Genomic DNA, 16,737 nt, shown 5'->3' on the forward strand with positions numbered 1-16,737 from the left:
GTATTGTGACCGCAGAGACGGGGGGAGTGCACGGAGGGACTTTTCAAAATTTCCAAACATTCCTCCGGGAAGGGGGAGCTTATCCATAACCCTCCCCACCCGGAGTCCCGCCTCTGTAGCCTCCCATTCCCGCACGAGCAGCAGCTTGTGCCTGGGGTGAAAGGGGGAGGCGCTTGACAGAGCCCTGATTCCCACCAGGACCGGGTCCAAATCCTTGGGGAAAAAAGGTCATAAGGGTGTCCGCGGTGGGCCCCTCCACCCACAATTCCTGGAGGGCGAAGGGGATGAGGGGCCCCAGCTCCTCCCCGCGGAACATCCATAGGATTCTGGGATTGTCCCCCTCCAGGGGAGGCAGGGTACCTTCTATATCAGGAATGGCTTCAGGATCCGGGGGTACCGGGCCACTGGGGGTTCAGGGGGGGGGCACTCCCGGGACCACCCACATGCGAATCGACCCCGGGAGCTCCGCAACCGGGCCAGTAGTCAATGGCACGGAGCGGGGAAAAAATGTTTTGTTTTGGGGTTTTTTTTTATTATTTGGGGGGTGGGTCTGGTGGGGAACCTTCCTCCTCCTCCTCCTGCAGGCGGACCACCAAATCTGAGGAAAAAAAACAGTCCTAGAAATCCCGGGGGGGGGGGGAGGAGGGGGAGAAGGAGACGAGGGGAGGTCAGGGATCCCCTCCTGGGGGTCCGTGGGGCTCAAATCGGGGAGGAGAAACTGAAAAATCGGCCCCCCCCCCCATCCCCAGGCAGCTCCAAAAACGGAGACGCTAAAAACCCCAAAATGGCCGCCTTTCCTGGGCTTGCCGAGCCAGGAACGGCCTTGGCCATGCTGTGGGAACTCAATCCCCGGACTAGATTTGCCTGCCCTGCTGGGGAGGGACCTTCCCCACCCGGCAGGGAAGCAGAACAGAGGCTCTCTTGCGAAAATCGCGACGAGGGCTGAGCACAGGAGAGGCAGGCTGCCTGCAGTATAGGGAAAGCTGCTCTGAAGAAAAAAACTGCAGAAAAAAAAAGTTTTGATTGGCAGCCTGCAGACCCGGAGCGAAGCAGGGGAGAAACCTGCTGACTCCTGCCTTTCTGGCTGCCAGTTCAAGCCCTCCAAAGACCAAAATGAGAAAAATAAGTCTACTTCTGTAAGGTAAGTTTAAAAAGCACTTTGAATACTTTTAACTTCAAACTGTGAATTATATATATACAAGCCGTTAAGCCCGTTAAAACGGGCTACATCCCTCTGTCTCTCACCTCCCCCTCATTCTCTCTCCCCTCACTCTTCACCACCCCCTCCCTCACCCACTCCTCCCCACCCTCCCTCTCCTCTCACTCAGTCCCTCCCTCCCACTCAGTCTCACTCACTCCCTCCCCCCTCTCTCCCTCCCTCTCGCTCCCTCAGTCCCACTCCCTCCCTCAGTCCCACTCCCTCCCTCAGTCCCACTCACTCCCTCTCACTCAGTTCCCCCCTCCCTCTCACTCAGTCCCTCCCCCCAGTCCCTCCCCCTCATTCAATCCCTCCCTCCCACTCAGTCCCTCCCCCTCACTCAATCCCTCCCTCCCACTCAGTCCCTCCCTCTCACTCAGTCCCTCCCCCCAGTCCCTCCCCCTCACTCAATCCCTCCCTCCCACTCAGTCCCTCCCTCCCACTCAGTCCCTCCCTCCCACTCAATCCCTCCCTCCCACTCAGTCCCTCCCTCCCACTCAGTCCCTCCCTCCCCCCTCTCTCCCTCTCCCTCAGTCCACTCACTCTCCCTCAGTCCCACTCCCTCCCTCTCACTCAGTCCCTCCCCCCAGTCCCTCCCCCTCACTCAATCCCTCCCTCCCACTCAGTCCCTCCCTCTCACTCAGTCACTCCCTCCCCCCTCTCTCCCTCTCACTCACTCAGTCCACTCACTCTCCCTCAGTCCCTCCCCCTCCCCCTCCCTCAATCCCTCCCCCTCAGTCCGTCCCTCCCTCTCTCTCTCTTCTCCCTCCCTCGGTACTGGCCGCCCGCTACCGCCGCCGTCGCTACCGCCGTCCGCTACCGCCCGCTGCCGGTACCACCGCCGCCGCCCGCTGCCGGTACCACCGCCGCCGCCCGCTGCTGCCACTGGACGCCGCCATTTTTTTTCTTAGCGTCAGACAGACGTGCTCGCCCGCACATGCGCGGTAGAACTGGTCTCTACTGCGCATTTGCGGCACGTCAGTCAAGCTTCGTTTATAGGTATTGATATATATATCTAATATATATATATATATATATATATATAATTTTTTATTTTTTTTTAGACTGAGCACAGCAGTGGGCTACTAAGCTCCCTCGGCAGCCAGAGGAGGGGAAGACGAGAACTGAACCACCAGACTCGATCCCCACACCTGGAAGCGGTTACGAACTCAGGCTATACACTGCACAAGGGGCAAAGCCCCCTCCCCCCCCCGAGTCCGGCAAGAGCCAGGAGACGGAACAGTCTCCTGCACCAAACAAAAACTAAAACTTCCCTTTTTTATAGGAAGAAGATCAAACTAGATCCCTAAGGAATAAGTACTTGCTTGATCCATGAAGAAAGGAAGAAAAGAAAGGCTGACTAGCCTAGGGCAGGAGACCGAAGGGTGAGCTGCTGCACCTACTGGACACAGACGAATACTGAAGGGTTACAGGATAGGCTGTGTCCTCATATAGGATATCCTTTCAGTTTTAGTCTGTCTCCACCTGCTGGAAAGAAGGCTCAACCCACAGTCTGGACTGATCCGGGTATGTACAGGGAACCCATCTTTCCTAGCTACGGTAGTAGAGCTTTTGGCTCTTCTGAACATGTGCAGGAATTCCCATACAAGCATTCTCTCATGAGCCTCCTCATTCAAGTACAGAGCTGAATTTAGTTAGGTAGTTAGCTCTCCAGGAAGGTGAGAATGTAATCATCATGGCTAATTAATCCTGCGTCTACAGAAAACACCATTTACAGTAAGTAAACTTGCTTTTTCTGTCAATAAGCAGGCCTGAATTAGCCATGAAATGGGGAGGGCCAAGCTAAGGGATGCAGCAGAGTGTTTGAGTAAGCAACCCAGACCCCACCACTAGGTGAACAGGTAATACAAAACTGCTTATCCGGATTTACTGTCACTCCTTGAGAGGTCGTCCAGACAGTAATGGGACAAAGATGTGTACTGACAACCAAGTTGCAGCTTTGCAAATGTCTTCGAGGTACTGTTCATAGATTAACAATGGAAGAGATTATAGCTCTCGCTTGATGAGCTTTGACACAAGTCTGTAATTTGTAGGCCTGTGGCTGTGTGGCAGGGCTGGATCCAGTCTGCTGCAAAAGCTTGGCAATGCAGTTGCTTTTTTGCAATCCATTGTAAAAAGGGATCTCTCTCCTTCATGTGCATATGGCCTTGGAAATAAAGTGGGCAACACAATGGACTGATTTATATGGAAAGCTGATACAACTATTGGAAGAAAAAAGTCAGGTGGATGTAGAGCACCAGCCTATTGTGGAAGAACTGCATATAAGGCAGAGTGTGAACTAATGCTTGAAATTTGCTGACTCTTCTAGCTGATGTTACCATTACAAGAAACACTACTTTCCATGTCAAACATTTAAACTAATTCTAATGGTTCAAAGGGTGGTTTCATTGAGAGAGAACTTTCAGGTCCCGTAGCACTGGAGTTTTCCATACCAAAGGTTTAATTTTCCATAAGCCTTTCATAAACCTTGATACCAACAGATCAGTTGAGATAGGTTTACTTCCAAATTTGAATATGGTAAGTCGCTCTGGTATTAAAATGTACTCTTACTGAACATAAGAACACAGGTTTGTCATGCTGGGTCAGACCAAATGTCCATCAAGCCCAGAATCCTCTTTCCTACTGTGGCCAATCCTGGCAAGATTCTTAAGTTCAATAGATTCTATGCTGCTTATCCCAGGGTCAAGCAGTGGATTTCCCCAAGTCCGCAAAGCCAGATTCAGAAAGTAAGAGCAAGTAGGTTAGCAAATGTTTGGGCTCACATAAAAACTGGTCCAAGGCATTATGTTGATACCATATGAAGAAACTTTTCCATTTAAAGACATATGCTCTCCTAGTGATGGCATCCTGATAGGTAATATTATGTCTTCAATCTATCCAGGTAAAGAAAGATCTACAATTACTAAGTATTCAACATCCAAGCCATCAAGAGGGAACATACTTGGATAGAATATACTTTTTTCCTTGCGTTAACAAGGTTAGGTCTACCCCCAAATGAATTGGAGGACTGCTGGAAAGCCATACAAGATATGCAAAACAAATCTGTATGGGTCATGCTGGAGTTCTGAGGATTAGGTGGGCCCGATCCCTTAGCAATTTTTACACTATTCTGGCTATCAGTGGGATAGCATACATGAAACCTTAATTCCAATCAAGCAGAAAGTGTCCTGAGCAGAACTGAGCAACATTTCTCCAGCTTTGTTCTGTTCCACTATGAACAGGTCAATCATTGGAAGACCCCATAAGCTGAACAGTCTGTCAGCATTTGATTGCTGCAGAGACCATTCATGCAGATGGAAAAGTCTGCTCAGATGATCCGCTAGCATGTTGGAGACCCAAGGAAGATAAGTGAATTGTAAGACAGCTTGATGTTTGCATGCCCATTCCCATAACCTTGTCATTTTTTTGGCAGAGTCCACTGCCCTGTGCCTCACTGTTTGTTCACATAAAAAATGGTGACTTAGTTGTTGGTTTGAATTAAAATGCTCTTTCTTTGTAGAAGATAAATTGCAAGTAGATCTTGTGAGACTGGAAAATTGGGCATCGAAATGGCAGATGAAATTTAATGTGGATAAGTGCAAGGTGATGTATATAGGGAAAAATAACCCATGCTATAGTTACAGAATGTTGGGTTCAATATTAGGTGCTACCACCCAAGAAAGTGATCTAGGCGTCAGTGGATAACTCATTGACATTGTCGGTTCAGTGTGCTGCGGCAGTCAAAAAAGCAAATAATGTTGGGAATTATTAAGAGAGGGAATGGTGAATAAAACGGAAAATGTCATAATGCCTCTGTATCGCTCCATGGTGAGACCGCACCTTGAATACTGTGTACAATTCTGGTCGCCGCATCTCAAAAAACATATTGTTGCGATGGAGAAGGTACAGAGAAGGGTGACCAAAATGATAAGGGGAATGGAACAGCCCCCCTATGAGGAAAGACTAAAGAGGTTAGGACTTTTCAGCTTGGAAAAGAGACGGCTGAGGGGGGATATGATAGAGGTGTTTAAAATCAAGAGAGGTCTAGAAAAGGTAGATGTGAATCAGTTATGCACTCTTTCAGATAATAGAAAGATTAAGGGGCACTCCATGAAGTTAGCATGTGGCACATTTAAAACTAATTGGAGAAAGTTCTTTTTCACTCAATGCACAATTAAACTCTGGAATTTGTTGCCAGAGGATGTGGTTAGTGCAGTTAGTGTAGCTGTGTTTAAAAAAGGATTGGATAAATTCTTGGAGGAGAAGTCCATTACCTGCTATTAATTAAGTTGACTTAGAAAATAGCCACTGCTATTACTAGCAACAGTAACATGGAATAGACTTAGCTTTTGGGTACTTGCCATGTTCTTATGGCCTGGATTGGCCACTGTTGGAAACAGGATGCTGGGCTTGATGGACCCTTGGTCTGACCCGGTATGGCATGTTCTTATGTTCTTATATGTAAAAGTCGACAAAGCATATCTGATTATTCTCAGTTCCAACAGATTGATCTGAAAATCTCTCTCTCCAAGAGATCAAGTTCCTTGGATTCGAAAAGGTCCAGTGTGTGCCCTACTCCTTTTGTAGAAGCATCCAGTGCTAAGATCATTTGATGGGAGAGGCAACAAATTAGAGCTCCTTTCTGAAGAACATGAGTTTAGCCACTAGCATAATTCCCATTTCATGTTCCATGAAACTTGTACTGTGGTTGTCAAGAGTTGAGTTAGCTGGTTACATTAACAGCATAGACCCCAGGTGACAGATATGGAGGCATTAGTGGAATTAGAAACATAGAAATGACGGCAGAAGACGACCAAACGGCACATCCAGTCTGGCCAGCAAGCTATGCACTTTTTTTTTTTCCTCTTACTTGTTACGCTTGGCTCTTAGTACCTTTTAGTTCTATTTCCTTTCCACCCCACCATTAATGTAGAGAGCAGTGTTGGAACTGTCTATAATCTTATCTAGGTGACGCGTGAGGTCTGCCACCTTCGCACCAGGCAGGCAAGTTACCAGGCGGTCCTCACGTCCACCAGCCACCCTATCTACATTTCTAATAATCGAATCACCAACTATGATGGCCGGCCTATCCCTTCCCTCCTGGGCAGTAGCCCTGGGAGACTTGTCCTCAGTGCGAGAGGATAATACACCACCTGGAGAGCAGATCCTTGCTACAGGATCAGTTCCTGCTACACCAGGGGTATTGAAGAATAAATTGAGCTCCCCTAGTCAACACCTTGTGATGCACGGACAAAAAATTTTTCCTACAAGATTTCGTTATTATAACCTCATCAGGATATATCCATAATTTTTGTCCATAAAATAATGATCTATTGCGAAAAAAAACCTTAAGAATATTATTCCTATCAGAGAGAAAGGCAAAAGAAACTAAAAGAGTAACCTCAGCAATTCTAAAATTCCAGTAATGTCAAGTGGGGAAGCCTGTGATGATTCCTCTGTAGAACTTTGTAAAGCTTGAGGCAAATAAGCTTTCGTCAACACAGGCATCGCGGCTTCTGGAATTTTAAGCACCTGAGAAACATAGGTTTTGAACAAATCTAAAGGAGATATTACATTTATAACTGGAAAATTCAAAATTCTTAAATTGTGACTTCTCAGGGAATTCTCAAATGTTTTCCAATTTTTTTTTATTTTTTTTTTTTAGTGAATCAGTTCCAATTGAACCAGTGATTGTTGAACTTTTTCAACTGTAATCAGGAGAGCATCGATACCTTCCAACTTAGAATCAAAAGAAGAAATTAAATTCACATTTGCTGAAACTTGGATAGTGTCCAAGGTAACCTGCAATAAAGAAGCAATAGAAGATTCAAGTGACTTTAGCACAGTCCATATCACCTCCAGTGTAATCCCAGGGGGATTACACTGGAGTCAATTCCTTTCCTAAAGTCCAGACGTCGGAAGACGTACCTCCTACATTCAATACAGTGCTTCCTCCAGAATCATCAATTGTGGTTGATGTCAAAGCCAATGCAGGGAAACCAACCAAGCTGAGGGACCTCTGACCCAAATACTCAGCAGTAGTCGGGGGCCGACGCGGTAGATGTAATCAGGCCACCAACTGCAACTTCCAACTCCTGTTCCTCTCTCGGGTCACCTCGGTACACCTCCGAAGGGATCACCATGAGGTCAGAGATCCCGAGGGAACCTTGATGAGGTAGAGAAGGCGTGTTCGGCGCTCCGGGGCTTAGTGAGATGTCAGCAGTCAGCAGGGAAGGCATTCGCTCTATGCCAGCCCCTGCAGCGACCAATGCTCCCAGATCTGTGGCCAGTGAAGCTGTCAGGAAGCCCTCAATACGGGGCTGAAATGGATCCAACAAGGGAGAACTTGTAAGGTTCTCCCTCAACCTTGCTTTCCGCTTCGTATGAGGCATTTGTTAGGTAGAAAAATCAGAGAGCGAATCCTGAAGCATTCCTCACTTGGCGGCCATCTTGGAGTGTTAACCAGCTTTTTTCTTTTTTTAAACACTGAAAAGTGTTATTGGGAATGCTAACCACCGGCAATTTTATTCCTGCTTTATTGGGCTTCTATTGGGCTACAACCTTCAATTCACAACTATACCTAGTATATACACCCCCAAAATATCTATCCCCACCCTTGCAATGGCAGCCTTTGGCCAGATGCCACACACCATGACTCCCCTCCAGAACCTGGTATATGTGCACCTAAATCAGGCTACTAGCACACAATGACTGGTACTCCCCACACAACCTCATTCCCAACCCACCGCTCCACTCCACCCTCTCATAGCTGTAAACACTGCCACTATGGCATTCCTAGATCTGGGGAGCAGAAACCCTAAACCAAGATCTTCAGCTTGGCAAAACAGAACACTGCCAATGAGCTATTACTGGCCCAGAAAAAAAAATTACAGCAGACTACAACCAACTGATGAACTTTCATCTTGCCCATATCACAAAACTGCTCCTAAATGCAGCAAGTAAGACTGCCCTCAGAAAAATAGCCCATCCAAACAATAAGTAAAACAAAATTAAATTACAACTTCATAAAATATAGAAATCAACAAAAACAAGCTAATCAACTTTTCCTTTTTAATCCCTCCATACAGTAACACTTGTTTCAAAGAAACACTGGATTTTATCTATAAACCAAGTCCTATTTGATGAATTTTCATCTAAGGAAAAAAAAGCTGGTCTATCTGTTAAGTTGAATACTTACATCTCTCGAAGCAGCAATCTGATTGATATACTCTCCATCCGTGAAAAGAATGTTCTGCCCCTCACTCTGGCAATCTGTGCAGAAAGAGGAAGGAGGTAAGAAAATTAGCATGCACAGTCCTCTTACTTCAATTAAAGCTATAATATTTCAAAGTTCTTCATTTCTTCATGACATGCAGCAAGTTTAGACCAACACTTAAGCTTCTTCCCTGCTGTACTGTTTCCAGTTAAGGAAATCACTGGTGCACTTAGACAATAAAAACACAACACAATTACCAACAAACAGTTCTATCCATCTCAATGTACCCTTTTCCTAGCATTATTGTGTTACAATGCATTCAGAAAGTATTCAGACCCCTTTAATTTTTCCATATTTTGTTACATTACAGTCTTATTCTAAAATGGATATATTTTTTTTCCTTCTTCAATCTACACACAATACCCTATAATGACAAAGCAAAATTAGGTCTGTGAAAATTTGTGCAAATTAAAAAAATATAAAACATATTTTACATAAGTATACAGACTCTTTACTCAGTACTTTGTTGAGGCACCTTTTGCAGCATATACAGCTTCAAATCTTCTTGAGTGTAACACAACACCTTGGCACACCTGGATTTGGGGATTTTCTCCCATTCTTTTCTGCAGATCCGCTCAAGCTCTGTCAGGTTGGATGGGAAGTATTGATGCACAGCTATTTTCAGGTCTCACTAGAGATGTTTGATCGGATTCAAGTCTGGGCTCTGGTTAGGCCACTCAAGAACATTCACAGACTTGTCCTGAAGCCATTCCTGCATTGTCTTGGCTATGTGTTTAGGCTAGTTGCCCTGTTGGAAAATGAATTGTTGCCCCAGTCTTGAGGTCCAGTGCACTCTGGAACAAGTTTTCCTCAAGGATCTCTTTGTACTTTGCTCTGTTCATCTTTCCCTACATCCTGACTAGTCCCCAGTTTCTGCAGCTGAAAAACACCCCCACGGCATGATGCTGCCACCACCATGCTTCACTGTAGGGATGGTATTTGCTAGCTGACGAGCGATGCCTGGTTTCCTCAGGCCGAAGAGTTCAATCTTGGTTTCATTAGACCAGAAAATCTTGTTTCTCATGCTCAGATTCCTTTAAATGCCTTCTTGCAAACTCTAAGCGGGTTATCATGTGCCTTTTACTGAGTGGCAACTTCCATCTGGGCACGCTACAATAAAAAAAAAGATTGGTGGAGTGCTACAGAAATGGCTGCCCTTCCCCATCTCCATAGCGGAACTCTGGAGCTCTGTCAGAGTGACCACCGGGGTCTTGTTCACCTCCCTGACCAAGGACTTTCTCCCCCGATTGCTCAGTTTGGGCAGGTGGCCAGGTCTAGGAAGAGTCTTGGTGGATCCAAACTTCTTCCATTTAAGAATGATGGAGGAGCAACCAGAGAGGTATTTTGTGGATTTTCTCTTGAAAGGACTGTTTCTATTTCCTGGATAATTACTTACCTGGTGGGACCTGAGAGCCAAGCACCCAACGTCGGAGGGAGGGGCCAAAGGAGGGTTAAAACCAGGCACTCCTGCGGCGCACCGCTGCCGCGCGGCTTTGCTCGGAGTGGCTTGGATCTTTAGATTTCAAAAGGATTTTTTTCTGTTTGGAGGTATTAACTCTCCCTAGAGCTGAGAAAAAGGGCATAGCGCTGACGAACATCGCAGTTGAAGGTAAACTTTTTTGAGTGCTGATTACGCCACCTAAGAGAAAAGGGAAAATAAGGGTTTTTCCTACAGAACCCTAACCTGCATTGACTCAACTGGATATCGATTGGTTCTTAACACAGCTGGAGAATGAGGCTGCTGGAGACTATTGGTGGATCCTGTGTCGGAGAATGGGAGCCCACCCTGGACGAGGCATCCTTAAGCCCTAATTTGCATTTACCTCCTGCACAACGTGGCTCAGGAGAAGTGGTGGCCCAATCGTCCCCTCAGGAAGAGGGTGGAGCGTTTGGGTCAGTGGGAGCACTCTCAGATTGTATCTGGGGGAAAAAACTCTGTTGAAGTGGTGAGATCGCCCACAACAACTTGTGAAACATCAGGAGGAGGAATTAAAGAACAAGAACAAGAATCCCCAGATCAGATAAGTCAACCACCGCTTGTCATTATAAGACCTGAAACAGTTACGCTTGAGACTATATGGGACGATGTGTCTGGTTTGAGCATGGCCATAAATAGGCTTGAGAATAAAATAGATAATGTTTCCTCTAATTTCCAAATAAAGGTAAATACACAACAACAAATGAATATTGTAGTTAAAGTGAATGAAAATGAGAAAGCTATTAAAACTTGTCAGAAAATAAATGCAATAATAGTGAAAGATCAATTATATTGTTCAAAACGTCTTGAATTAATTGAAAATAGAATTAGACATCTTAACATTCAAATATTAAATTTCCCTAAATTGGCAGGAGAAATCTTTTTTGTAACTTTAAAAAGGTTTCTTAAAGAAGTTTTTACTTTTACAGATTAAGATATTCCTTCAATTAACATGTTTTCCATTGGAAAGAAAAGGTTCTATTCCACAAACAATACCTGCCAATTTAACTATTTTTTTTAGAAAATTCAAGTACAGACGTCTTAGACAGGAATACATTAATAGTTTCATTTATAACGTCACAAGATGTGAATAAAGTTATGCGTAGATATTTTCAGAAATTTCCAATACAGTTTTATGGTCAAATAATAAAAATGTATCCGGATCTAGCTCCTGTAACTAGGACTAGAAGAAAAGAATTCTTAGCTACAAGACAAAAAGTTCTGTCTTTGGGTTATTCATTTTTCCTGTTTTACCCATGTAAATGTGAGATAAAAAGAGGTGAACAAATGTTTGTTTTTCTTCAAATAGAACAACTTCAGCAATTTTTGGAGGCACAAGTACCAGTCACATCCTCCCCGATGGTTTCAAATGAATAGGGTATGAAATAGGAATAACAGTTGTGAAGCTATGTAAATGTTTAACTTAGGGGGGGTTTTTTTCCAATTATGGTTTTCTCCTTGAAAATTTCTTTTTCTCAGCAATGCTCGTTATTTCCAAAAGTTAAATATAAGTATTTGATTTTACAAATGTTATGTTACATATAGAGAAGAAAGATATATTTAGGAAATGTTTTCTTTACTTAATTATAAATGGTAATATGATAGTATATGAGAAATGAGATTAATTTTCAATCTTTGCATAGGCCGCCGGCGCGCGCAAAGCCCAGGGATGCAAAATAGGCACGCCGACACACGAGTGCCCTGCCCGCGTAAATCCGGCCGGATATACAAGCGCAGGGCTTTTAAAATCTAGCCCATTACATATATTCCAAAGATTGAAAATTAATCTCATTTCTCATATACTGGGTCTGTGACAGGATGACCTTGTCTTGTTTGGTGTAAACCGGTTTGATTTGTATCCCATGCAAGAAGATTGGTATATAAAAATCAAAAAATAAATAAATAAACCAGACTCCCAAGTATTCTAGAGATTGGGAAGGCTGCAGGCAGCTCTTGTTTGTGCTGACCACCCACCTGAGGTTCTCCAGTAGAGTTTTGACTCTGTTGGTTGCCTGATGGCAAGATGTGCAATAGGCACAAGGACTAGGGAGGAATTTGGTAGAGGGCATCCTGAACCCTAACGGGCAGGTGGAAGGGTGTTGGTACGTCAAGTTGTAAAAATGTTGTGCAAGACAGATTGGCCAAAGATGGAATCTTGTCTTCCAGCCTTGTCTAAGCAATAATGGGCTCTAAAGGTATGGAGAGAACTCCAGGTAGCAGCCCTGCAAATGTCAGTGGCACAGAGCGTAGGTGCGCTACTGAAGTCGCCATGGCCCTAACAGATTGTGCTTTAACATGGTCTTGAAGTGGAATGCCTGCTTGTTGATAACAAAAGGATATGCAGTCCGCTAACCAGGAGGAGAGAGTCTGCTTACCCACAGGCTGCCCAAATTTGATGGAATGGAAAGAGACAAACAATTGAGTGCTTTTCCTGTGGGCAGCTGTACAGTCTAGATAGAATGCTAGAGCCCATTTGCAGTCAAGGGTATGCAGAGCTTGTTCTCCTGGATTGGAGTGGGGCCTGGGAAAGAAGGTAGGTAGTATAATGGATTGATTAATGTGAAACTCCGATACTACCTTAGGTAAAAACTTAGGGTGAGTGCGGAGTACTGCCCAGTCCTGCAGAAGTTTAGTGTAAGGCGGATAGGTAACTAGGGCCTGTAACTCACTAACTCTGCGAGCAGATGTGATTGCAAAAAGAAAAATCACTTTCCATGTGAGATAGTGAAGATCACAGGATTGGAGAGGCTCGAATGGTGGTTTCATGAGCCGACCCAAAACCAGATTGAGGTCCCAAGAAGGGGCCGGAGGGCGCAGTGAGGGCTTGAGGTGAAGCAAGCCTTTTAGAAAATGTGTTAGGAGGGGTTGTACCGAAATAGGAACATCCCCGATACCTTTATGGAAGGAGGCCACTGCACTGACATGCATTCTGATGAAGGAAGTTTTTAGACCTGATTCTGACAAGTGCCAGAGATAGTTTAGAAACTTTGTGGTGGAACAGGTAAAGGGATCAAGGGATTGAGAAGAACACCCTGACTCAAACCTGTTCCATTTGTATAGGTAAGAATTTCTCGTGGAAGGCTTCCGTGAAACAATCAGGACACGGGAAACTGGCTCCGAAAGGTTAAGTGGCTGAAGAATTAACCTTTCAACATCCAGGTCATCAGGGACAAAGCCTGAAGATTGGGGTGGCGTAAGCACCCGTCGTTCTGATTGATAAGAAGTGGGTCCTTTCCCAAGGGAATGTGCCTGCGAATGGAGAGATCCTGAAGTATTGGATACCACACTCTGCGAGGCCAGTGAGGTGCTATCAGGATCATGCATCCCTTGTCCTGACAACTTCACGAGAGTCTTCGAGAGAAGCGGAAGTGGAGGGAATGCATATAGGAGACCAGTTGCCCATGAGGGAGAACGCATCTCTTGGCTGAGAGTGTTGGCTGCGAATGAGAGAGCAAAAGTTCTCTACTTTGCGGTTTTGAGGTGACGCAAAGGGGTCTATATTAGGATGACCCCAACGTTGGAATATCGAGTCCGCTACTGTGGGGTTGAGGGACCACTCGTGCGGATGGAAAGCACAACTTAGATTGTCTGCCAACACATTGTCCACTCCCGGCAAATAGGTGGCCCTGAGTTACATCGAGTGGAAGAGGGCCTCCGCCCATATCTGTGCAGCTTCCTGACACAGGAGGTGGGAGCCCGTCCCTCGTGACCACCAGATTGTCCATCTGAATCAGGATGACCTGATTGGAAAGGCGATCCTGAAACACCCTGAGAGCATATCTGATTGCTCGCTGCTCCAGGAAATTGATTTGGTGTTTGGCTTCCTCTGGAAACCAAGTACCTTGAGTTTGCAAATAGGCAACATGGGCTCCCCAGCCGAGGTTGGAAGCATCGGTGGTGAGAATTATTTGTGGGTCTAGAGCCTGGAAGGGCAGGCCTTGGAGGAGATTGATCTGATTTTTCCACCAGGCTAGAGACTGACTGAGTGAGTCGGTGATGTGGACAGTGGTCGACAGAGGTTGGATGGACTGAGTCCATTGTGACCTTAGAGTCCACTGCATGATTCTCATGGCCAAGCGGGCCATTGGGATAACCTGTACTGAGGACGCTATGTGTCCCAGTAGGATGAGGAAGTGCAGTCGTGCGGCGCTGAGACTGTAGCTGGTGTGCGAGAGAGATGAGAGTGAGAGCTTGCTGTCGAGGCAGAAATGCCTTTGCCTGCAAGGTGTCCAAGTCTGCCCCTATGAATGATAAAATTTGAGATGGGACTAAGCAGGATTTTGCGTAGTTGACGAGAAATCCTAGCGAAATCAGAGTGTGTAAAGTAAGACGTAGGGACGACAGAGCAGCTTGCTGAGTGGGAACCCTGATCAACCAATCGTCTAGATAGGGGTAGACGTGAACACCTTGAGTCCTGAGGAAGGCTGCTACTCCTACGAGGCATTTGGTGAAGACTCATGGTGCAGATGCCAGGCCGAATGGGAGCACTCTGTATTGATAGTGCTTGCGGCCTACCATAAATCTCAGGAACCTGCGATGAGATGGATTTATCGCAATGTGTGTGTACGCATCTTGGAGATCAAGAGAGCAGAGCCAGTCTCCTCTTTGCAGAAGAGGAAGGAGGGAACCCAAGGTTACCATCTTGAACTTTTCTCGGTGGAGGTACTTGTTGAGGGCACGTAGGTCCAGAATTGGACGAACGCCACCTGATATTTTGGGAATTAGAAAGTACCGGGAATAGAATCCTAGGCCTTGTTGGGAGTAGGGCACTGGTTCTATTGCTATGGACTGGAGGAGGAGGGAGACCTCCTGCTCCAGGAGTAGCGAGTGGTCGGATGTTCTCCACGTCGGTAGAGGTGGGGAGTCCGGTGGAATGGAGAGAAAGTTCAGGCGTAACCTTGAGAGGTTATGGCAAGGACCCACTGCTCTGAGATGATTGAGTGCCAGCTGTTGTTGAAATGGCACAATCGACCTCCCACTGGTATCTGCTCTCTATGCAGGAGTCAAAAGCTGGAAGCAGGGCCCGGCTGAGGAGCTCCTTGAGGCTTTTGTTTACGAGGTTGACGAGACTGGGCCTTTTGGAAAGGTCTTGTGGAACTAGTTCTAGACGGTGGTGGATACGATTTCTTTGGACGGAAGAATTACTTTTTAGTATCCTTCCTGAATGGCTGTTTGGAGGAATACTCAGAGGGCATCAGAGAGAGCTAGCGAAGGGTCTCATGATGCTCCTTGAGTTCCGCCACAGTCCGCTGGATCAGTTTGCCAAACAGATTGTCTCCTATGCAGGGCAGATCAGATAATCTGTCTTGTACCTCAGGGTGCAAGTCAGAAGATTTAAGCCAGGCCCACCTTCTTGCCGAAATAGCAGTTGCAGACACCCTGGAAGCGTTGTCGAAGTTATCATAAGAAAATCTTATTTCATGCTTCCCTGCCTCAAAACCCTTGTGTACCAGGGTTTGAAGCTGTTCCTGGAATTGCTGAGGCAGGGACTCTGCAAAGTCCTGTATCTGCTTGAATAAGATCCTGTTGTACTGGGTCATATACAGCTGATAAGAGACGATTCGAGAAATGAGCATTGATCCCTGGAAGACACGCCGGCCAATGGAATCCAGGAATTTCTGTTCCTTACCTGGGGGAAAGGAAGAGTGGGGTTTTGATCTTTTTTATTTTATTTATTTATTTAAATTCTTTTACTATACCGATACTCAAGACGAGGTCTTATCGTACCGGTTTACAATATAACAGGGGAAACCAATTAACAGTTAAGTAGAAGGAAAAATTACAAAAAACAGGGAGCAATAAACATGGGAGATGGAAGACAGGAAAGATTTAAAACGATAACAACTGCAGAGTGTTTTGCCTTCTTTTGGGCAGATTCTACAACCACAGATTGGTGATCCAGCTGGGGTTTCTGGAATCCTGGGGCTGACTGGACCAAATAAGTGGTATCAGCTTTTCTGTTGACTGGAGCAACAGAACCAGAGTGTTCCCAGTTCTTTTTGAGGAGATCCAAAAGAACCTGGTGAATAGGGATAGAGGTTATTTCCTTGGGGGCATCCAAGAATTTTAACAGCTCCATCATTTGATGTCTGTCATCTTGTTCAGTCTGCAATTGGAAGGGAACAATTCAGACATTTCCTTCACAAAATTTATGAAGGATTGGTCCTCTGGAGGATAACACTTCCTGCTTTCAGTAGGAGAAGGTGGCGATGGCAAGTCATCGGTGTCTTGAGAAGAATAGTCAGTCCAGGTATCATAGGGATCAGCACCTGCCCCTCTAGGAACCTGAGAAGGATAGGACGATGGTATTCCTGAAGGTCCCGGTCTAGGTTCCGAAGGCATCGAGGGAAGTACTGGAGGCACTGATGAAGGCATCGAGGACATCGATGGATGGATCGGTGGCGCTGATGGGCGCATTGCCATCGATGGTTAAGGCATCGGCAGGACACCCGATGGCGGAATGCGGAACAGTGTTTCTCCTCCCAATGACAGAGTAAGCGGGGAAGGCACCGGATCCATCGGTGGAAAAGCGGCTATAAGTGCTTCCATCTTCGAGAGCAGCGGTGCCAATGCTGCCGGAATGGGATCGATGGTCGGTTCCGCGACCGACACCGATTTCAGCGCCGGGGGACCTTGGAGTCTGTGCATCGTCTTATCGATGGCCTCCTGAACCATCCGGTCCAGTTCTTCATGGAGACATGGAGCAAGCAGCCCCGGCTCCAGAAGGGAAGAAGGAGGCAGAGGCATAGCTGGAGGGACCACCGTTAAAGGCGGAGTCGCGGCTCC

At 46.1% G+C, this 16,737-nt stretch overlaps 1 protein-coding gene across 1 annotated transcript in view; it reads right to left on the minus strand.

The window, feature by feature from the left end:
* MYCBP2 (MYC binding protein 2) overlaps positions 1 to 16,737 on the minus strand; it is a 1,075,853-nt gene that overhangs the window by 918,897 nt on the left and 140,219 nt on the right. Inside the window, 1 exon segment of the mRNA XM_029603038.1 lies at positions 8,397 to 8,470. Within this exon segment, the coding sequence (XP_029458898.1) occupies positions 8,397 to 8,470 (74 nt within the window).

Source organism: Rhinatrema bivittatum, chromosome 5 (genome assembly GCF_901001135.1).
Source record: "Rhinatrema bivittatum chromosome 5, aRhiBiv1.1, whole genome shotgun sequence".
Taxonomy (NCBI): Eukaryota; Metazoa; Chordata; class Amphibia; order Gymnophiona; family Rhinatrematidae; genus Rhinatrema; species Rhinatrema bivittatum.